At 39.1% G+C, this 24,606-nt stretch overlaps 1 protein-coding gene across 1 annotated transcript; it reads right to left on the bottom strand.

The window, feature by feature from the left end:
- Positions 1-1,337: 1,337 nt before the first annotated feature.
- Positions 1,338-24,606, bottom strand: gfpt2 (glutamine-fructose-6-phosphate transaminase 2). The gene is made up of 19 exons (XM_084719295.1): positions 24,453-24,606; positions 22,709-22,816; positions 20,856-20,963; positions 19,836-19,961; positions 18,427-18,485; positions 17,424-17,558; positions 15,401-15,462; positions 11,760-11,839; positions 8,486-8,603; positions 8,128-8,291; positions 7,575-7,670; positions 7,036-7,133; positions 6,779-6,899; positions 5,792-5,949; positions 5,183-5,297; positions 4,873-5,000; positions 4,520-4,687; positions 4,251-4,412; positions 1,338-2,218 (listed from the first exon to the last, which is right to left on the bottom strand). The coding sequence occupies exons 1-19, from the start codon at positions 24,457-24,459 to the stop codon at positions 2,174-2,176; spliced, it is 2,058 nt and encodes a 685-aa protein (XP_084575421.1). The 5' UTR covers positions 24,460-24,606; the 3' UTR covers positions 1,338-2,173.

Here is a 24,606-nt window from a genome sequence, read left to right as displayed (position 1 = left end):
TTGCAACTGACTCAAACTTTGGGAACAGCTGCAAAATGATGAGGGGACCGTTACAACACATTAAAAATACATTAAATGTTAGTACTTAACCTTTGATGTTTGTCTCAGTGACCATAGATTTGTGAAAATGTGCCGTGTTTTACAATAATATCATAGCATTATATATTGAATTACATTCACCAAACTAGATGAAGAAGAGGTCACTCAGTAGAGTGCAGATACCCACCAGGCAACAGGTGGTGAAGCGCCTACTGCAATGCCACCACAATTGCTGGATGCAGCCAGCAGAAATTTACAAAGTATATTAAACATTAACATTACCTCTGCAAGCCTTGTCCTGAGCTGAAACAAGATTTCAGACTGAAGCAATTGTTGATCGCTTGTGGCCCCCTAGCAGCCAGTTAAGAAGAGTCAGAAGTCAGCTGTCGGTGACTGTAGAGCAGTCAAAAAACAGAATTACTGTCTCACAGTTATATGTTTCCACCGACCAGTTTACATTCATGTCTGTCCAGACTCATATAATGTTTGTGGTGAAGACTGAAGGAAGTTAATTAAAGGTATTAAGTGTATTGTTTGGTAAAATGGAAGTTCTCACTATACATGTGTGAATCCAGTGAATAATTTCCAGTGAGAAACACGCTGTCTTCACATAGACTATTTTTAGAGGAGGACAGACTGATAGTAGCTGAACATTATGATGCCACAGTGAAGCTGACCTTTGACCTTTAGGAATTGGGCAAAAGTATGTATAGTGAGGCTGCTGTGACTCTGACCTTTCAGCAAAAAAAATTTGCCAGAAAAATGAGAATAATTATATATTTATTTATATATTAGTCCCCTCTAATATTACAAATAATATTGCAACTGCAATATCAGTCAAAATAATTGCCTTCAATGCCATTATTTCAATCTAAATAATTTTTTAACATCGTTCAGCCCCACAACAAACACTTACAAGTAATAAGAAATAAAGAGAAACAACTTGAATTTGAATAGAATGCTTTATCTATTTATTGATTCATAGTGCCTGTTTATGTCTATAAAACATACAGTATAAAATACAATCATAAAGATATAAATCAAACCCTCTTTTAAGCCCTTATAAAATAAAAATCAGATAAATACAGAATATTATCATCTTCATAAACCAATACAAATGGCTGGCAAAACAAGTATTATTGTTACATTAAGTTATGGTACGTTTTTTTTTTTTTTTTTTTGCTGCATGAGTGCTCATTAAATAATTCTCATGTACATCTATGGAAATGCTCCACTCTATGACAAGAATAAGAGTGAATAAACTCTGGGGAAAAAGTTGATGTTTAACTATGAGATGATTTTGGAAACGGTATTCCTGTTGAAAAAAATAGACATACAATATATATTTTAAATTAAAATAAAACAACACTAAAATGGAGCAGAAACATATCAAAAGAATCAAGTAAAAGTGATTGAGAAACTTCCTTCTGGTATACTTTGCTAAAAATATTGAAGTGTTGGATTAATGGCCCACCAGGCATCACGATGGCATGAGTATGCAACCAGATGTAAAAAAAATGAGACTTCAATACTCGAAAGAACTCGCTGGAATAAAACTACTGAATTCCTACATTTCCCATAATGTAAAGAGAGGTAAGAAGGCCCCAACAGACAAAAAAAATTAATAAAACAAGAAGAGAATTAATCACCTCACTCATGATTGTGTACATTCATAATGCACATTTGGTCCCCATATTGCACAACTGTAAACACTTCAATATACCATATCAATGCTTTTCTGCGGAGTCTGTTGTATGTCTTTTTGGCTCAACTTGAGATAAGACTAAAGGCACAGCGTGTTGCTCTGGATGTTGTTTTCATAGGTTGTTCCGCAAGGCCTCAATGGCACTGGCACTTCCACAGCAGTGTATTGGTCGGACTTCACATTTTTCTCTTTTTTTTTTTTTAAGTCATTGTACCGTATACCTCCCTCTGTCATTTGTCACTGTCTCTCACTCACACCTTCATCTGTTCACACACACACACGCACACACACACACATATACACACACTCCTACTTGGCTCCAACTTCACCATACACACACAAACACATGCACACACACATAATAAAATTTTAATTGCACTGTAAATCTATGAGCCTCCTTTCTCCTCTCCTGTGCTTTGTGATGTGTAATTATTCCACGGTCACAGACTTGGCCAAGTTTCTGGGAAAGTCAACCTGCAACAAGAGAAGGTAGTTTGTTAGAGCAAACTGTGACTGCACTGTACATTTTCTTTACACTCGGTATAACAAGTATAAATTTTAGGGATGTACTGATCGTGAAGTTCTGGGTCAGTTCCGATGTTTGAAGAAAGAATTTTGCTGATACGGATAACTGTATTTTTTGGTGGTTGTTTATTTCATTTTTGTTGTTATTAACTCTTCTTTTTGTGCAAGGGAAAGAAATATATCTTCATTAAAAAACTGGCACCTTTTCCCCTCTTTATGTCGTACTAGAGTTGTGTCCAGCCAGTGTCTCCTCCTCTGAACCACACCTGGGTATGCTAACTACAGTTGTCCGAATCTGACCACTAATAACCAGCATAACCTTTAGTGCAAAATTAATGCGACACAGCAGGTAAATATTGGTCACTGCCATCAGTTGTGAATGTTATCTTATTTGCTGATAGGACAATTGCAATCAATAATATTGGCTGCTATTGATCTTTGGCCAGTAAATCTGTGTGTGCCTAATGAATAACACGCCTAAACTGGGAATGTTAATGTTTCATCATTAAATGGTTAATTGTCATTAATTAATTGATGATGTACTTTTTTTTTTAATTTCTCCAGAGCTAACAGGTTTTCTCACAAGTTAGTTTGGTCTGCCTTGTTAGTCTATGAACAGCAGTAATTGTGTCATTTCAAATTGTTTTCTTTTGACAAAGCCATTTTTGGACAAGAGCTGCCATTTTGAGAAAGAGCCTTACTGTTCTATTATTCTGTTTGTTTAAAATTTCTGCACTTTAGAAATGAATGCTTCACATAACTAATGTGCTCCTAGAATTGTTTCAGTAAGTTGAGAAGACATGCATTTGTATCTGGTAAATTATCAACAATTAATCAATTATTGATTGTTATTGTCTTATTGCTTAGGGGAAAAGGACAAAATTTGCAACCCTTACTTAAACCTCAGTATTTAGGTTTAAGTGTTGTGTCACAATCACTGAACATCCACTGTATCACTGTTATCAAGGAAACATACATTTCCCTTTCACACCAAAACAAACACAATTACAAGTAGATAAAAACTGAGAGAGCCCTCACAAAGGTGTTATAAGAAAAGCACAATGTACACATTAATTTCTGAGTCACTGACAGTTTCACGTCCTTATGAACTGTCAAATGTAGTCAAAAGACATTATACGTGACACAAGTGTGTAAACTATGAAAACACAAGGTGGCTGTCCACATTGGTGAGACAGGACTTTTAAAGGTGAAAACGTATTTAAAACAAAGCCTTTAAAACATTTCAAAGTGAAACACGCTGCGCACACACATGCACACATGCAGATGCACATTCTGCCCTAGCAGGTGCAGCTTGGTAAGCTGTTCTCCACAACCACTGTACAGTATATTAATAATTAATTAACTGCAGGCAAAAAATAGCCTCAGAGTCAGTTGTGCTGCATGTAAATTAAATTCCACTGAAATGTTGAAATTATACTGTGATATTCAGAATTATTTTTAAATTAAAAACACACTGACAAACATTTTATGTTGTTCTACTCAGTGCAAAGTAACATGCAACAATATCTATATTTTCCATATGTAAATAGATGCAACTGAAAGTATTTGAATAGCAAATTATAGGACATATACTGCATATCAATTTTTACAACTCTAATCAGTTTTGGGTTAAGACAACATTCATATTCAAAATCATCTGATAAAAAAAATTAAACTCATGTCCATCACAGTGAGCCATGTGATAGACGTGACAGTTATGAACAACAATATCTAAATGATGATTTCATCCTCATAAGATTTCAAAGAAAGATAATAGCCTAATATTTAATTTCTTTGGCTCAGGTCAGTAATCAAATTAACAGACAAAAAGTCTCACATCTCCTCCAGACTTTTGGTATATAAAAAGCACTTAATACTGTATTATTCAAAAACAAATGTTAAAGCAAAAATACTTTCAGTGAAAAGGATTTTTTTCATACAGAGTGAGAGATTTGAGTCAAAAACTGTGTTGACCACTTACGTCATATCCTCGCAGGACAGCCAAGTGAAAGGACAGGAGCTGCAGGGGGATGACGCTGAGGATGCCCTGCAGACAGTCCACAGTATGTGGCAGCTCGATGGTCTGGTAGGCATTCTTAGTCATCTCAGGGTCGTCCTGGCAACAAAGGATGATGGGCCGACCCTGATGGAGAGAGAGTCACGAACAGGATTGGCATTAGTCATTTGTGTGAAGGTGCCACAAGACCAGGTGTGTTTCAGAGCCTGCGGATCTGTTTTTCCAGGACATACCGATCTGGCAGTGACTTGTTGCAGAGCATTCTGGCACTTGGTGTAGCAGGCATCTCTCATGACGATCATGATGACTGGCATGTCTTTGTCTACTAGCGCCAGAGGACCGTGCTTCAGCTCCCCGGCCAGGATGCCCTCTGAGTGCATGTAAGTGATCTCCTTGATTTTCTGCATCAGAATAATGAAAATAAAACGAGCTCAGTTAAATATTCTGGATAATAACATAACACATACAGAACTACAGAGGTGACAACTCTGTTATTTCATCTAATGCTTCAGTTTTGTCTTCATTCTTCATGTTATTCAAGTGACCTGCAGTGTTTTGACGGTCTACTGTGCCATTCTCAACTCACCAGCGCCCCCTCTAGGCAGGTGGCATAGTGGAAACCTCGGCCCATGACCAGAAGCGACCTTTGCTGGTACAGTTCGTTTGCGATGGCTTTTATCTTGTCATCCAGGGACAACACCTTCTTTATCAGCTCTAGGAGAGAAAAATGAATAATGTGGAGACGGAGTTAAGTAACAGTGAGAATATGAGTGCCCATGTTTTTTAACAAAACAGTATTTTGTTACTTTGATTTGTCATTCTGTCAACATTTAAAGATGCTGTATGCTCATGCTGAGACCGCAAAGACTTGATTTACTGGTGTTTGTTGGACTGACCTGGTAGAAGCTTGAGGCTGTTGATGATCTCCAGTCGTCTTGTCTGTAGGGAGAGCCTGTCCTCACTCATCATCAGGGCAAACATGATGAGGGCCACAAACTGACTGGTGTAGGCCTGGATCACACACACAAGAGACGCTCAGATAACCTTAAACTGTGGTGAACAGCAAATCTAGTACACAGTTCTGTATTTAAAGAGATTCATTTTATCATGAAATTCAGGTGTTGCGAATGCTGCTGGACACCTTATATATTAAAGTAGTAGTACTACAGTAGATGAGCAGTACCAGCACAGAAGATAAGCAAGGTATTGCTGTTGACAGGGTCAGCAATTAAAGAAAAAAAAATCTATCACTGTAAGTGTACACTATACTTAGAATATTTTTACTGCTTTGCCATCAGACAACCTTTTCTGACAGGAAACTACCATTAACCACCAAACTGGAGGTGTGCCAACCACCATCTACTGCAGGTGATACACTGACTATCAATCAATACTTCAAATAGCTTGACATCATATAATCCAAACTTTCCCTTTAAGTATGAAAAACATGTCTATTTTGCATCTGAAAAGATGCTCTAAACCGGGATGCACAGTATGAACTATACCTTGGTGCTGGCCACTCCTATCTCAGGCCCAGCATTGACGTGGACTCCGCAGTCTGTTTCTCTACAAATGGAGCTGCCCACGGTGTTAGTTATACCGACTGTCAGAGCGCCATTGTTCTTGCAGTAGCGTAACGCCATCAAGGTGTCTGCTGTCTCTCCTGAGGGAGCGAAGGTAAAGAAAAGATATGCTTACGATGCAGAGTTACAACACAATAAGGCCACAGTTAGAGAGAAAAAAATGAAAAGATGATGACACTGTCAACAGGATTCACGTAGAACCCGACAGCGTGAGGCAAGTTTCTCTTTAGGAACAAAAAAACGTCACTTCAAAACACTGTTTTTAAGGAATTAAAATCAAAAAGAAAACTGAACCAGTAACTGCAGAGGACAAAAAATATGAGATCAGTTTGTAAGGATAGGTTTCTTTAAAAGGACAATTCACTCCATAGTCAAAAATACATAGTTTTCCTTTTATCTGTAGCACTCTTTAGTCATCTAGACTGTTTTGAGTTGCTGAGTTTTGGAGATATCAGCCATAGAGACGTCTGCCTTCTCTAAAATATAATGGAACTCTATGGTAATCACCTTGTGGTGCTCAAAACACAAAAAACTTAATTTGGTTACTCAAGACAGACCTAATTTGAGCAGTTGCATGTAGGAACTACTAAATTTTTATGGTATAAAGAAAGTAGTTCCTACACAACACAACAACGTTTGTTGATTATGTTGAGTAACCAGGTCATGATGTTTATTGCTGTCGAGAGTTTCAATTTTGATTTGTTTTTTTTTTTTTTTTGGTGCTTTGAGAATCACAAGCTGAACGCCATCTAGTACCATTATATTCATGAAAAGGCAGACATCTTTATGACGGATATCTCACACCAGAACAATCTAGATGGATATACAGCACTACAGGACAGAGGAAAAATACATGTTTTTGATTTTGGCGTGAACTGTCTCTTTAATGTTTCAGTGAGGCGTTTTCACCTGACTGGCTGATGAAGAAGCAAACGTCGTCTCTGAAAACAGGCGTGTTGCGGTCCAGGAAGTCACTTGCCAGCTCCACCATGACAGGCAGCTCCGTCAGCTCCTCGAGGATCTGCCTGGTCTGTTAATCAGGGACACAAAAGCATCATCATCACTCTCCATACAAACAGTAATTTCATGTTTTGAGCTTAACTTTTATTAATCATCACTGTCTTTCTCACGAAATGATCATTATCATGTTTATTTTTAATACTCACAGCCACTGCAGCATGGAAGCTGGTGCCACAACCAATCAAGATCAGCCGTTTGCAGCGCTTGACTTCCTTCAGGTGGTCCTTCAGCCCACCAAGAATCACTGAGGACAGAGGAGACAGTTACATTAGTTAAAGCTGTATACTGTTGATTCATCACATATTTCAGGTTCTCATGGAAATACATGATAGCCATCATTAACAGCTGCTGCACAAAGTTTAAACAAATTTACCCAAGGAGTGCCATGGTATCTTGAATATAGTCATATAATTACTCTGTTAATGCTGGAAGATATGGGTGGCATTTGGATAGGAAGCTGAGGTGATGTGTAAATAAATGTTTTAGTCTCTGGTTTCTCTTTTTATCTTTCAAAACTCTTTCAAACCTCTTTCAAAACTCCATATTATTATGATAAGAACTACACAAACGAATGGCAGATCCTGTATCCTGGCTTTTTTCCTGCAAATATTGATTCAAGGTGTTTAGGTGCACAGCATATCCTTTAACCGTGAGGCTCAGGGCAGGTTGAGAAATGATTAGTCACCTGTGTTGGTGTCAAAGCAAATCCGGCCTCTCATGGTGTTGACTACTGACTCTGGCTGCTCAAAGATCTCCTTCTGCATGAAGGAATCGAAGTTGCCTGGAAAAGGAGGAGCATTCAGTTAATAATGCACATACGTAGGTAAGTATTATGTTTTCACCAGCAGAGGGCGAGCGAGTATAAGTCTAGAAAAAAGACTGCACTGAGAGCGCTGCATGTACTCAGTAGGATTTGTTAGAAGTTGTGTTGTTAGTGATCTCGTATGTTTAACAATTTCCTTTTGAGCTGAACTACCCTAGAATAATAATAAAAAAAGAGTTTATTGAACTTTTTAGTCAAAACATAAACTGTGGTATTACTAATACTATTAAACATTATTTATTATAATTTCGGTGTTATAATAAAATAACTATTAACTAAATTTAATTGACTGTCAGTTTATCATTTATTAATGGTGGTCAATATAAAATAAAATAAAATGAAACCATATAAAATAAAATAAAATAAAGTAAAACAAAATAAAATAAAAACAATGTCTTTTGGATCATTGTCTGACCTTTCATGATCTGTTGTAGCTCCATCTGCAGGGTCTGGATCGCCCTTACTGGATCCTCACCGGCCTGCCGGTTCATCCTGTGGATGGAGAGTTTCCCGCCCATCACCACGGCGACGTCGTCATCTTCCATGTACAGCACCTTGTTGGTGTGCTCAATGATGGCGCTGTGGGATAACAGATAAGATGAATACATGTGATGAATTGATGATGATTTTTAGGGCAACAAACCTGCTTTTTTTTTTTTTTTTTAGATGATTTTTTGCTCATGTTTGTGAGTGACATTAATAAGAAGACAAAAGAAAGCATCAGTGACGTGGTACTGATACTGGCTTCACCACACAGATAACTGTTATCTCACCTGGCATCAGAGGCAAAGTAGTACTCCACAGCCCTGCCATCCCCCACAGAATTGATGCCGTTGGAGCAGTCAGGACGGTTATGGCTGTTCTTTTCCTGGACTCCCTCCTTGAAGTGAGCTGCAGGGTCAAAAGTCAGAGGTCAGAGGTCGCACAATGACTCTGAGTGACTAAAACAATCAAGATGTGCTCATCACTTAAATTCTTCCTCTCAACTTCCAGATTCAGTCAGTGAAACACTGAACTGATAACAGCCACGAGACAGAATATCTGCAGTACGATCATGAATAAATGTCTGTATTGCTTTATGTTCACAAATTAACATGACATGACACTGATGTGATGGCTATTAATAATAATAATTTTAATAAATCTCAATAAATATTAGTGTAAATATGGCAGAATTAGCCAGAGGGTTAATTTTCATCCATAGTCACTGGCCAGATTTAAATTAGCAACCTAATATCAATATGAAGAAAGAAACAAGTAAGTATAATTAAGTATATTAAGAAACAGATTGTAAATAATGCTCGGCTAACTAGTTTGATTTTCAGTCAGTGTTGTGTAAATTAATTTTTTAAGATTTTACTTTTTTATGAACAGACCAATTTATCTTTGCTAATAATATGTTGGATTAATTTTAATGTATGTTTTCAGATATATTTTAATGTCAAACATTGATGTGACAGACCCCCACAGAAACTCTGGGGACCTGTGATTTATATCATAGCAAAAAAACAAAACAAAACAAGAGCTGTCTTCAGTAATCAGGTCATCATTTTTGGAAATACAAATTCTTTTTAAGTTTTTGTTGTGTGTATTCTTTGAGCACCACAAGTCAAGTGCCCTCTAGTTCCATTATATTCAAAAAAGTAGACATCTCTACAAATCTACCAGATTGCTTTACAACGGCAATAAAAAGTAAACTGAAAGATGAAATCTACAGTAGATCCCCAGTAAAGAAAAGACAAATGTGCTCAGCAAACGTGGGATCAGGGAGGATCATCTTTTGAGCTTAGAACACAAGAGTCTTATTTACTGTTGCTATGGTATTTTGTATATTTTGTATATTGTTTAGACAGTGAAGCACTTTTAAAGAAGACATGTAGTGATAAAGATATTAGGTTCTCTATGAGAGAGACGGCCAGAGAGATGTTTTTTTTTTTCAGCCATTAAAACGACACACCCTCCTGGCCCCAAACTCTGCTTTGCACTTCGGACTGATCTCACTTCAGCCATTAGGAACCATAAATTTTATGTAAACAGATAAGACAGTAAAGACACTGTCCTGCGCACAGTAGAGATGAAGAACAACACTCAAGACGTGCAGGGTGTTGCTCACAATAAATAATTATTACTGACAGATGCTATCATTGTATCAGAACAGGCATATCTGAAAAGATTACAAGAAAAATGCTGGCGTAAACTTTTAAACTCGGTCTCTATTGCTGGGGAGTCTGGGACTGAGAAGCAAAAGAATTTACAGAGGACCACTATCCTCTCAAACGACACACAGAAATCCCTGGCAACACAGACGGCTTTCTAAGAAAGTCTTTTAACAGAATTACTGCACAATGAACAACAGAACCACAAAACATATTGTGTGAGTTCTACAGTTAGCCAAGAGCATTCATTAACAACCCATTAATAGATAAGTCCATGAAAAGTCTAAAACTAACAATGAATTTATCCTACTCATAACCTGTGTAGCCAAAGCCTGATTTAGCTAATTCTGTTGTCCAAAGACCATTAAAAACACATCATTGAATCACACCATTGCACTTGTTGACGTGTTCCTTCACTATGATGAACACAGGCACTGTAGTTTATTTTAATTTGATCCCACGTACACAGTCCTGCCGCTGTAAATACTCACTAGCACATATCAGTGGCTGAAAATGGTCCCAAACAAATATTTACCCCTGTTTGAGTTTGCTCAGAAGTACAGTGCCTGGCTGTTTTGGGACATTATTTAATCTTTTTCCAAAATGAAGTATATTCATGACCTGTTTTCTAGATTTATACCTTCAGTAGAGACGAACGGGCGCGCGGCCAAGAGCCACAGACAGATTGGAGAAGATGGGAGGTGTTGAGAGACGGACTAATGCGTTTTTGGTTTCGTTCTTCGCCTGCTTCATCCTTTTAAGATGTGTTTAAAAGTGGTCTGTTCAAAGATTTTTCCACACAGGAATATAGCTCTTTAACAGTTGTGTGCTACACTATGTCTGCATCTAAGGTGTCCATATTTAATTTCCTCCTTTTTTCTACATCTGTTTTCTGGTTTGTGACTAAGCAAGCAGCTTGAGAAGTCCCTTCATTGACTTTTAAAACGTACGTGACCAATAAAACAATAAACCACAATACCAAGTGGGGTTTTATGACTTATTGATAGTATGTGACACCCACGATAGATGCTGATCGGCACATCCGTGGTTTGGAGAGGCAGAGAGAGAGAGACACCAGGACAGAAGCTAAGCCATGACCTGCTGTGGACAGGATCAGCAACAAAACGTATTTCAGCCACTTAAAAAAAGGTCCACCAAAAAAAAAAAAAAAGTATCAGTATCAGTGTATGCTATATTTAATCACAGAACATCAGAGTTGTTGGTCTACTGCTGCACTGATCTGTGTGTGTGTGTGTGTGTAATTGTGTAACTGGTGTTTCAAAAGGATAGCTCTGATTCACCAAAGTCACACAGTAACAACAACAAACAAACAACAAACTAACGTAACAGATCAAGGCAGTGGTAGACCAGCAACTCTCGTGTTCTGCGAAGATAAAATACTGATATTACCTATGGAGTTAGGCTGGCTTGGCTTATATAATGGCAGATTCTCATCAGAGAAGGCTCTCTGACAGCAAAGTAAAGTGGAGAAAATATTCTAAATATAGACTGATACTACTATAAAATGATATTGATTTTTTTAGGTGGACCTTTTTAGTGGCTAAAAGACCTTTTACTGCTGACTCTGTTCGCTGCTTAGTGTCCCCTGGTGCTCCTCCCTGTTTCTCTAAACAGCATCTACTGTAGGTAACACACTATCACTACCTCATATAACCCCATGTAAAATAATGTTAACTATCCCTTTAAATTATGAATGCTCTCTCAGGTGCACAGACCTTGCATTTAGTTCAACATCTATGCATGATTTGTGTTTGCTGCTGTGAAATGTGTGTACCTGCAGTATGTCTGTGTGTGACTGTGCATTTAGGCAGAGATTTAGGATGCAGTGTAAGCGGATAATGGCAGAGACAGAGAGAGGAACAGAGCTCACCACTGTTGTACTGGATGGGGATGTTATCGGTCGGCAGCTCATGCTCGCTTCGCACACCAATGAGCAATGGACTTCCTCTCCTGCCGGGACAAGAACGGGGGAGGAGGAGATGGGAGAGAAAGTGCGGGTGAGGTGGGAGACATGAGAGGATTAGGCTTTGTAGACACACAACAATGTCAGATACACTCACGTGGTGCTTTGAAAGTGTATGAATGTTGAGGTAATCTGACATCCTATCCTACTGCGATATTCCAAACAAAACAGAAGTTTCCTGGCACTTATCGCTCCTATTTTTTCCTCCATCTATTCATTTTTTCTTCCCCGTGCTGCTTCAGATTCAATCTTTGCAACTTTAGTTTTACATAATTTTGTGAACAATCCTGAGGTTGAGTCTGTCTGTGTGCAGACAGGGGCTCAGACATTCTCCCACTTATTCCAAATCTCCTCTAATCTTCAACATTAGACAGGTAAACCGATCCTTCATTCACCTACATCCCTCTAAGATTTGCTCACAGTTCCTGGAGCAAGTCACTGTGTCCTCATTGGCTACTGCTTCCATGTGGGCTTCTCCTATTGGCAGAGAATATGTAACCACGTGTAGATCTGACAGGTGAGGGAGGAGACTAGCCTTAAAATAAATGGCACCTTTGAACAGTCATCTTGTGGCACAATGCAAAACAAAACCTCTTCATGGCGAGTTATTATGACACCAGCTCTTGAGAAACTGCATCCAAAAGGCCTCTCCTTATTTCTAGTCTTTCTCTTTCTGGATCCTTCTTTTCTCTCTATTCAGCCTTTCTCTGGGGCTCAGCCACGCTGACGTAAGACCGCTGGTTGTTTTAAGGGGTGTGGGGCTTGAGGAGGGAGGCTTGCAAACAGAAACATGTGGTCGCTATCCAATACAATATTTACCCTAAGGGAGGGAGAGACATGGAGCAAAGGTATGTAAGAAAAGTGAGGCGTAATGAAGTGAAAGAGTGGACGTAAAGAAAATGGACCAACAATAGATTGAGAGAAAGTTCAAGAAAGAGAAGCTGAGAAGAAAGTAAAATGTCCTGATTCTTGATGACAAAGGGCGGGTGGTGACTAGCATCACTAGATAATTGCAAACATTTCTACATCCCTCTGTCCTGGGGGACAATTCTGACTGTTCAACATATTAACCACAAAAATGAATCGAGTTTAACCAAATCCATGCGACGCACTGAAACTTCAAGTACACAATCAGAGGTGACAAAAGTAGACACATTACAAAAAATGACTGTAGACTAAAGAAAAGTAGAAGTCCTGATTCAACTTCTTAAACTAAGTAAAGTGAAAAAGTACAGGCTCTGAAATGTACTAAAAGTATAAAAGTAAAACGTTGCCCTCTGAAAGACATTTCTATCAGCTGTTTCTGTGCAAATCTAACTGAAGCTCACCAATCAAGTCTTCCTCTCTTGTTTGTGGGGTTGGGCATTGAGAATTTAATCCAAATAAGAATTGATTCCAAAATTACGATTTGAAAGGAATCACTGAGGACAATTTCATTTTAGACTCTGTGTATCGATTTCACAAACACACAAATTTCACTTGCAGTAGTTTCAAATTAAACCATGTAGTGCAGGCAGCTACCATATATCAACCTGGCTATCCATCTGTGTCATGCATGTCTTTCTGTATCCTAATGCATTTGTCATATTAAATCATGAGTCTCACATCATTTTTCGATTAAGAATGCAGGAGAACACTGAAAAATCGGAACTGAGCATTGTTGAGAACCAAAATCAATAAGCAGAGTCAGGATCAGAATTGTTAAAATCCAAATGATACCCAACCCCATTGTCAGTTTTGTCTTGTTATGTCTGTTGTGCATGATATATACTGATGTCGTACTATCCCATTTATTTAGGATAAAATCGTCTTGATATTGTGAAGGCGGTGCAGAATGATGCAAATGAAAATAATCAATATTTCCCCTCAAACACATTAAAATGTAAGTCGTGTGCCTGTTTTGACAATGTAACTTGCATAAAGATGCAAGAGGATAAATTGCAAGATATTTGTGTTAAAATGTAGGTAAAATGAAAAATAAATACAAACACCTAAAAACTCTATTTAAGTACAGTAACAAAGTATTTGTACTGTGTTACTTCCCACCTCTGCACACAGTAGACAAATGACATGCCAAAGTTTACTGACTCTGCAAGTGTATCCAGAACCAGCCTTGCCAACACTAGCACTGCCAGGAAACCTGTTTTCATAAACCACAAATGACGGCCCTCTTATCTCTCTTCATTTTATTGCCCTTCTGCCCTCCTCATTTTGCCCTCTCTTACTCCCATGGACCAGCAGTCTCCGTTCCTCCTGATCCCTGCTCACTGAACCACGAAAGGTATAAAGTAAGATAAAATGATGAGGAGTGATTAACTGGGAGTCTTTCTGGCATGGGCATTTCCCGGAGACGAAACAGGAAACTCTCTAGTCTCTCCGTTAATGAGTCACAGAGAAGCCGGCGTAGGGCCAGCAGCGCAGAGGCCAGAGGCCCAGGAGGGAGAGGGGGAACCTGAATTCAACCTCTGCTTTGCTCCCCCTCTCTGCCTGGGTCTTAAGACGCAGATACAACTGACGCATGCAGGCTGGGCGGGAATTTATAGACATTATTCACATGTGCACTTGAAAAACAGCACAGATTGGTCATTATCATAAGCAAAGGACATTCACAACATGTCACATGTACATTCTTAGAAATAAGGGTTCCAAAAGGGTTCTCCCTGAAGGGCTGAGGTTCTACCCAGAACTATTTACTTCTGAAGAACACCTTTTTTGAAGAAAGGGCTCTTTGTAAGACTTGGGGTTCAATTTAGAACCCATTACGGAAGAAAGAGTTCTTCAAGGATTCAACAAAGGTTGTTTGTACCATAATATAAAAGGGTTCTCGGTAGAACCCCCTAGATAAAAATTTTGGGATTATCAAAAGGTTCTTTGTAGAACCCCCAAGTGTGTTCTAGATAAAACCCTTTGAATCTAAAATAATTCTTGGTAGAATCTTGTCTGTGGAATTTAAATGGTTCTTGATAGAATCTCCTGATTGTGTTCTAGGTAAAACCCTTGGAATATAAAAAGGTTCTCAGTAGAATCCTGGGTAAGTTTTTGTTTTTCATCAGCACCCTTAGAGGGTAGAAAGGTTCTGTCCAGAAAGGTTTCTGGTTCTCCCAAAGAGGGTCCTGGGTGAAGCCATCATACCATAGAAGTGTTCTTTGTAGAACCTCTCATAAGGGATACTGGCTGAAAAAAAACCTCTCATAAATGGTTCAAGGTATAACCCTGTATGTTGGGTTCTCAGTAGAACTCCCTGACAGTGGATCTTTACAAAAAGTTTGACCGGGAACCAAAAAAGGGTTCTCCCATGGAGACAGACTGAAGAACCCTTTATGGTTCTAGTTAGCAACTCAAGTCATATTTGTGATTGCTTCACAGTGGTAAAAGCGAGGATGACTCATCTCCAACGTGACTGGCTCACTGCACATATCCTGGACCAAAATGTGGAATGAAATGTCAGAGCTGTGTGTCTAAAAGTGTGTGTGTGTGTGTGTGTGTGTGTGTGTGTGTGTGTGTGTGTGTGTGTGTGTGTGTGTGTGTGTGTGTGTGTGCGCACTTACCTGGTGGCCACTGCCTCTCCAGGGAAATGACGGCTTTTAAAAACCAGAGCGAAGGCCCCCTCCTGAGACAGAAAGAAGCAGAGGAAACACTGAGCTCATATTAGCTTGATGAAAGACTGAAATACAGCAGTGTCAACTGTCAGGGAAGATGAGGAGAAACGATTCAAAATAGAAAAAAGGAAAATGTAGGAGTTAGTCCAGTATTCCTGGAAAGTATGTAACCTTGAAGAGAAACATTTTCTGAACACAAACAAACGTTTCTTCTGGCCCTATGGGGGTTTGATAGTTGTGGCGGGGGTGTGGGTAAATGTTGGGAAGTCGTGAGTGAGAGGGGAGCGGGGGGGTTAAGAGAAATAAGACCTCTATTGTATAAGATCAGCTGTGTTTCGAAAGCGCTGACTGCAATGCTGCCTGTGGTGGTTAGAAGCAGAACTGGCTACGAGTTTGTTTGTATGTGGTGTTGAATGTGTGCGTGTGTGTGTGTGTGTGTGTGTGTGTGTGTGTGTGTGTGTGTGTGTGTGTGTGTGTGTGTGTGTGCATGTGTTGGGGGGGGCGGGGGGTGTCATGGTGGTTAAGCTGTTAGTGGGTCTAACTATCTGGTTCCCATTACTCCAAATCCGAACAGGCTGTTTTTGCCTCCTCTGTTCTTCTGACGAGTGAGAGCAAACTCCAATCAAAAGTGTGAAGCTCTGTAGCCAGAAAGTCACACAATGGAAAAGAGACGCTTGCTCAATCTCACCCCAAAAAAATCTGCTTCTACGAGTGATGATGTCACTTGTGATGCTGCTAAGGTGGTTGCTATAGAGACTGTTTTTGTGATGGTGTACAGGGTTTTTAATGGACAGGAAAGCAGTTTCGCCCACTGCAAAATGAGCAAATGAGTGAGTGTGTGTGTGTGTGTGTGTGTGTGTATGACCGGTTAATGACACATTTTATGATGCTAAGCTACACGATGTTGCCCTTCATAGTCACCAGGAAGCTGGTGATAAAAAATTCCATCCCTTAATGTACAGCTGAAGTCAAAAAAGGCCAAGAACTGTGGTGTGCTTCACTAGAGGAATCAAGAAATGAAAGTTCATCCCTGCCATCTTGTACTATTAATACAAAACAAAGATTAGCTGCACTGCTGTCAAGGCCTGACGTTAGGCCTGGGTAATAACAATATGTATTGGCAATAGACACTCAATTGCAAAAAAAAAAAAAAAAAACTTAAAAAAAAGTCATTAATTGCCAGCATGAAAGCACATAACAACAAGCAAGAAAAGAGAAAGAAAAAAACTGGTGAGTTTCAATGAAACAATACAACTAAATACAGGGTTAAGTAAATGTTTGGCTAGCTAGCTACAAAGTTGCTAGGGCTAATGTCAAATCTATAGTCTCCAACAAGTTGCACATCACTCATAGCATCCAGCAGGGTTTTCCCCTGTCCTGAATGTGTCTTGGTATCTCGTCCTCCTCTTCAATCAGCATACATCCAGCACTTGTCTTAAGTTCCACAAATTATTTCACTTTTAAGGGACTGTTATGGGTGCCTTTTTTTCTAAGACATCCTTACTTGGAAATTTAAATGAAACTTTAGCCACAGTGGTTTTATGCAACTGGGCACTGGCACATAATGAGCCTGTCATATCCCCTGATAATGGAGCAAGCTACAAGTGACAACAACAATCAGTTAGCAGGTGTGAGGAAATAGTTGATAAAAAAAAAAAAGACAAGGCAGGTTGCCAGTATGGCGGGGTATTTGTTAAAGTCTAATAAGTCCATTACCTGCGTGGCTTGATAAATACAGTAGTTCAAATCAAAGAAAGGTGGCTTCATTCAAAATAAAGTGGTTAAATTCCTTAACCACCTTTTCTTCTCATAGAGTTTATTAAAATAAGTCAGTAAAAATAATCAATCATTAAATTTATCAACTGAGAAGAAGCATTATATTGTGATACATTTGGTCAGCTATGTCACCCAGCCCTGGTTGATGTTCCTGTGTTGTGGTAGCAGTCAGTATTTCTGTGTGTGAGCTACTCACCAGCTGCTGAATGACCCTCTCTACCAGGGTGGAGAAGCTGATGTTGTCCCTCTCTCGGTTGTCATAAATATATTTGATCAGTTTCGGGATGACCTCTGTGTCCGTCTCTGACTCAAACTCGTATCCTTTGGTGATCTGAGGAAGGTGCGAGATTTAGTTTATATTAGTATAAACACAAACACACTGCATGCTGAGGAGGCGCCGCCCGTTATTGTACGAGATCCAGTTGCACAAATTCCATCTTTCACTCTGGTTACTTCTTATCATTCAGGTTTGTTACAGTACTAAAGAGTTTATAACTGTAACTGCTGTGCAGGTGGCTAAAATATGTTTTGCTGCTGACTGTGTCCACAACAGTTCATCGCTTAGATTCTGTGCTGGTTCCCTCTACTTCTTCAAACTGAGGGTGTGCTGACCACTATCTACTGTAGGTGATACAACTAATAAGTACCTCATACAACCCCACTTCAAAAACTCCAAACTATCACTTTAACAAAAGAGTCTCCGTCCACTGAGAAGAGATGCATCCCCAACTACAACATCCTTCCTTTATCTTTTACAGATGTTTTTTGCACAGGGATAACATGAAAGTTATGTGTTACGTGTTTGTATATTCTCATCCAGAGTGAAAGTTGCCTCTTAGTTATTCAGTGATAAATTTATAATATTATTTCAATAGATAGTTCTAGTGCTGGCAGCTGGAGTGAAAAAACAAAACAAATAATGTGATTTATTTTCTTCTCATAATGTGATAACATTATGTGAGCTAATGTTAATTTGCTTAACCCATAATCAGAACAATATGTCCTATGTTTTACAGTAAATAATCATTGTAACTAATGTGAGGGACAGTGACAGAATGACTTTCCTCTGAACAGGATGAAACTGAAGCCTGTGATGGTAATACAAGCTTTACCTGCAGGGCAGGTCTATAAATGGCACCGAACAGGTTCCTAACATATTTGTTTGAACAGGAGGAATTCTGGATCGTAAGATGACTTACCAGGTACTCCTTCAGCTCTTTGTAGTTGGTGATGATGCCATTATGGATGACGACAAACTCTGAGAACAGGCAGCGAGGGTTAACAGATTAGACAAAGGGGCCAAAGGTCAAAAACCAGTCTTAGTGACACTGTAATAAAAACCACTCGTGTGTTCTCTCCTGATTATGCTAATGTGGATTCACAATCAAGGGGTGTTCACATTTTGTATAAGGTCTGAACAAACTAGAAACAGACTGACACCTGTAGCCATACATTCACTGGTATGTTGCCATACCAGTGAATGTATGGGAAGTCAGGAATTTAAACAATGGGAGTTAACGCCTGTAGGCAACAAGTGTATTCAGTATGACTACCACAATGACGTGGTAGAGCAGAATAGCAAGAGCAGTCAATTATACAATGAAAAGGTCACAAACAGGCATGATAACCAAGTAATAATAAGTCTGTACTGAATAATATACTAATAAACCCTAATATAATATGAACAGAAGTTTTCTGGCAACACAGCCTTTCAGTTATATGGACTCTCACACTCCAGACTTTTAAGAGCAGATATACCTTGGTCTAAAGCCAAGGTGCATTATTGACACACCTATGAACGTGTTGCTCTAATGACAAATAGGTGTGTGTATATTTAGTTAGAACAGAGGGTGTGTGAGGGTGTTTTAATTAGGTATACATAGATGCTTGGAGTATTACGATGATGTGTGGAAGTGATTTAAAGCTTCACAGGACTAGGCCATACTTCCTTCCTTCATTACATTAAGGGGACAGTTTACCCCAATATAAAAAATATATTTTTTTCTTCTAACTTGTAGTACTGTTTATTGACAGGAAAGGGAGAAATTACATGCAGCAACGGGTCACAGGCAGGAGTTGAATGCACAACTGCTGCAGAGAACAAATAGCTTCAGTACATTGGATGAATGCTCTGCTAACTGAGCTATCTGATCTGATATATAATGTACCCTCTTCATTATATAATCTCTATGGTAGAATCTTCTGGAACTACTGTCTTTTGACTAAAAAGAAAATAGTTCTGACATGAAACTGTTTATAACAAGGTTATTATTAATTCGGCTCGCAGACTTTTCCATCAGCTATTCCGTCAGAGAATGATTTATTTTGAAAGTAATGCAACAGTGTAATATAATCTAACCACTTTTCAAACCTTTAAAACATATTCAAGCACTTTCAAGGATTTCCAGCACCTGTAAGAACGCTAGATCTTGATTTCTGAATGAAGCAACTGTGCGTCATTCAACACCAGATACAGCCATTAATGTTGACACTCCTACAGTATGTTTTGCAATTATTAATAGTTAGTTAAGCAGGGGTGTTACTATAAATACTCTGCATACCAGTCTATATATGTGAGCGTGCATGGAAACACATTTGTACATATTACCATTATCCTTGTCAGAGCGGTGAGGGTGGCTGTTGACAGCGCTCGGCTCTCCGTGTGTGGCCCAGCGAGTGTGAGCGAGGCCAAAGTGTGTGCACAGCTCCTCGTCCAGGTCCAGTGAGTCTTTCTCTGAACAAGCAAAACACAACAGTAAGACTTCAAAATAAGGTTAAAACGCATATAGACTTCAGTAATGCTTAACTAATGCATGACTCCTGATGATTTAATGCATGAGTTAACTCAGGATGTATCATGAATTCCTGTTGCTCACCATTAACAAATATTCAAGCCTCTATGAGTTTATTTGATCGGCTCATCAGTTGAGGAATGTTAATTCATAGTTACTTCATACATGAATATATATATATATATATATGATCAAGATAGCTTGATTTCAGACCTTTAAAAGCATGAAATCATAAAAGCATAAAAACATAACAACACGACAGCGGTCCATTTCCTGGCACGAACAAACAGCAGGGGATTTCCAAGACAGAAAAATGAAGCTCTGGCTGTTCAATGAAGGGGCATAGAGCTTTTTTTGAGAATTTATTTCAAAAAGGAGGTAAACTGTATTATGACTTTGTGATAATACTAACTCAGAGGCTGTCCATTCTTTTTCAGCCAAGGACCCCTCACAAGACAGAGAATATACCAGGGATCCTCTCGTGCACGTCCCTTGGCATAATTTGATGTATCATATTTTTTTCACACATAAGAGGAACGTATTCAAAAGACATTTGGCACATATGAAAAATATTTCCACCATGTCAACATGCATTACCCATGCAGAGAGAACCAGTTTCCACTAAGTGACGCATGCTTGACTGGTGGGAGGAAGATTTATATACTAACAGTATAGATTGTTAGAATCGATTGTTATCTTTTAACCATTTTAGATTTAAAAATCAGTATAACATTCACTGAACTTTGAAGCCTGCTGAACCACAAACATTAAAAACCAGACTTTATGTAGGGAAACTCTCATGAAAAATATGGATCATTTAATGTGCAGAAACTCACTGTAGAGCTCCTCATCCAGAGCCTTGACCTTCCCCTTCTTCTTGATCAAGGAGATGGTGTTGCCGTTGATGTCAGTGGTCGTCTTGTTAGGCCCATCCACAGCAATACCTGCAGAGAGACAAGAGGGGAATATAAGAGATTCATTTATAGTGATGTTAAAAACGGCACTAAGTCTTCTAACTTAATCATGAAAAGACAGATGTCTCAGTTATCTGAGGTGATCTGTGGTTTAATATGTCATTATCTAAGGTGTTAGTGTGTGTGTGTGTCTGTGTGTGTGTGTGTGTGTGTGTGTGTGTGTTTGTGTGTGTATAGAAGGCATGAATGAAGTCTTGTGTTGTGTGACTTCATCTTGCACAAATAGGATGAGCAAACACAAAGTGTGTGTGCGAACATTATTAAATGTCCATGTGGCAGGATGTTGCTCTGGGCTGGACGTTACTGGAGCTTTTTTAGTAGTACTGGTAGCTTAAACATATTATTCCTATAAGAAATGTGTCTATTAAGATACTTCTTGTTTGGCTTTATAATTAAAGGTGTCCTCACACAACACATACCTCACTCTGTCAAGCCAATCACATCATGTGTTAGTTACTATACCAGTTTCTCTCCATTTCATTCAAGATCATTATCATGAGTACCTACTTAGAGTAGACTCCAAGACTGATTGCATTTCAAAGGACCGAAGTATGCTTAAAGGTGTGTTTGTGTCTTTAAAGAAACAATCTAATACAACACTACAATACTCACTGGCAGAGAGTTAAACACATTTATGTCTGTATGTGTTGCAGGGATTCATCATTTTAATGCAGATGTCTCTATATGTTAAATATATGCAAATGAGACCATCAGCAAGAAAACTGGCTGTCTTTATGAAGTATACCCTGACAGATTGGAGCGCTGGGGCTGATACAGATACCGATATTAGGAGGTAAAAAGGTTCCAATATCAATATGTTGGCCCATAGTTGTTGGACAGAATATAATATACAGACTATAGAATGTATACATGAACATATGTTTTGCAGTGATCCCTCAAAAGTGGTAGATAACAATCATGATAAAGAGATGTAATGGAGACTGGTATTTTACAGTTTGACAGTAAACACTATTGTCCAAAATGATATCAGGACACTGAAAGAGTGAACTTTCACTGGTATTTTTAATAATTAAAAAAGACAAATAGAGTATATTAAACCTGAATTAAGAAAAGGGATCAAACATGTATAAATGCTGCCTGTGATAGTAAATAGTACAATCTGCATTATGTTCTGTTATGAAAAAAGTTTTTATATAGGCACATTGGACAACAGTATGAATATAGACTCATATAGCTGTGATAGGCCAATATCAGGCCAATAACATTGGTCAGGCTCCACTTGATAGCTTTTCTTAATGACTGCCACCTGGTCAGATTCTCTGTGAAATCAGATAAAATGAACTTGCGTTTATATTTTCTCGGCAAAAGTTACAGTGAGTTGCATGTTAGCCAGTTAAAAGGAAGCAAGAGGAGATTTCTATTTAGACAATTTTATTCTTGGCATTATATTTAGGTTTGGTTACCGTGGTGGAAACACTACTGGTTTTGTGTACAGGGGCCTTTAAAATCAACAAAATATTAAAGTTTTTTGTAGTAGCTTAACTTAAATGAAATTGTCTGTCTTAATGCTTTGAATACTGTCAAACGTTGCCTGAGTCTCATTTTTTAAGGACGTGAGACACACAGGTGTTGCCAAGGAGTACTATAAGCTTTTGTGTGTGTGTGTGTGTGTGTGTGTGTGTGTGTGTGTGTGTGTGTGTGTGTGTGTGTGTGTGTGTGTGTGTGCGGCAACGCTGTGAAGCGAAGTGTCTTACCTGCTGAATCGTACCCTCTGTACTCCAGTCTCTGCAGTCCCTTCACCAGCGTCTCAAATATCTCCTTTCTGGTGCGAGGCACTCGGTAATTGAGGTAGGCAAAGATCCCTTTTAGAGAGGGAGAAAAAGAAACACAACTTGAATCCTCTGAGATGCTCAAACCTTTCAGGCAAAGTTTACAGAACTGCAGAGAGTGCAGAGAGTGGCATCATTTGAGCGGAGTATTATCATATTTTGTTTATAGCGGTATTTTTGAGGGGATTTTGACCATTTTTTATCAATTCTCCAGTGTTAAAAAGATGGTTAAATTGTAGCTCAAATCTGTGTAATAAATGGTATCAGCCTAAAAAGTGCTGCAAGAATTTATGATCATAATGCTCTAAGTCCTTATATATTCTAAGCTTTCAAAACGGGAATAGGCACCTGAAGGAAGTACAATGTTTATTACAGATTTATGTCCAGAAAACCTTCACACTGGGTGCTGCACCTCAAATTAATCTTCATGTTCCCAGCTTTCAGGTGATGTAAATCACTTCTATGTGGCATATACTGCTGACCAGCAATCTCCCCCGAGAAGACCCCCACCCACTCCCAAAAAACGGACAAAAATAAGTGTATGGTAGGAAGGGGTTGAGTGGAAGAGGTTTGGAACAAAGTCGCCAATGGTTGTTAGATGAGATTACAGTCATGTTCTGGTTCTAGAAGGATGTGGCTGATCAAGGACGAACTCTTAACTCAACACCTATGATCTTTTATCATCTGTAAGCTTCACTCGGGCTGCAACCAACTAGGACTATACATTTATACTTTTTTCCTCAATCCGATGATTCCAATAATTTAATTGCTGACAGCTAATCAGTTTAATCGTTGCGGATTTAAACAGAAACAATGCACGGGAAGGACAAGAACTCACAACAGAAATTGCATCTCGTTATTTATTATGAGTCAAGCTGATGCATCCTTAAGCTAAGTGTCTTATACAGTATGAGACCACTGAATATGTTGCCCCTATACACCCGCCCACCAGTGTGTGTGTGTGTGTGTGTGTGTGTGTGTGTGTGTGTGTGTGTGTGTGTGTGTGTGTGTGTGTGTGTGTGTGTGTAGGAATGTTCCACAGGCACACAGCTGGCCATTGACGGACGCACATTGCGCGCAGTGTTGGAGCAGCCAGGTAGGCAGGCAGGGTGGCTGCTGGTGGTGCACTCCCCCACAGCCTTGGCCTCTTCTTTACAGACACAAGGAGAGTCCGAGGAGCTGTTAAAGATTTACTCTAGGCAGTAAACGTCCCTGTGCCGACCAGAGTGGCACATGTGAGGCTGTCAAAATGTGCGATATTAGTACTAATGGTTCGATTTGTGTTTCTTTGGCGGTATAGATGTGAAACACCTCGTGAAAGCAACATAATAACTTGAATCAGTTATTATGACAGCACTGGAATGAAGTCGTGCGCTCTACGCCAGTGAGTGAAAACACTGACACGTAGCAGTTTAAAGCTCTTCAGGCTTCCACACACATCAGAGACGTTTATTCAACTGCTGCAGCTCAAAATTAAACAAAATCTATATAAAAAGGATCAGACTAACTACGTGAGACCAGCTGTGCACTAAGATAACAGTGAATTCTTCTGCGTATCGCTTATGACATCAGTGTTGTAGCACTGGCACCGCAGGAGCCCGTGCGTAAAACGCACAGTTCCTCCCAACAAGTTTTAAAAGATATGAAGTGGATAAAAATCAAATCTTACCACACATGGTTCAAGCTGTAGCGTCGTTGTTGGACTCTTCACTGTTAGAAAATCACTTTCCCGGTTGGAGTGATGCTTCTGCCTCTGCCGTGTTAAATCCAGACCGACTGCTGCACACTCCCACTATTAATTTACATGGTGTTTCCTGGAGAGG

Source organism: Lutjanus erythropterus, chromosome 5, assembly GCF_056507025.1.
Source record: "Lutjanus erythropterus isolate fLutEry1 chromosome 5, fLutEry1.hap2, whole genome shotgun sequence".
NCBI lineage: Eukaryota > Metazoa > Chordata > Actinopteri > Lutjaniformes > Lutjanidae > Lutjanus > Lutjanus erythropterus.
Note: the sequence above shows the minus strand (reverse complement) of the source record. Positions and strands in the feature narration are given on the sequence as shown.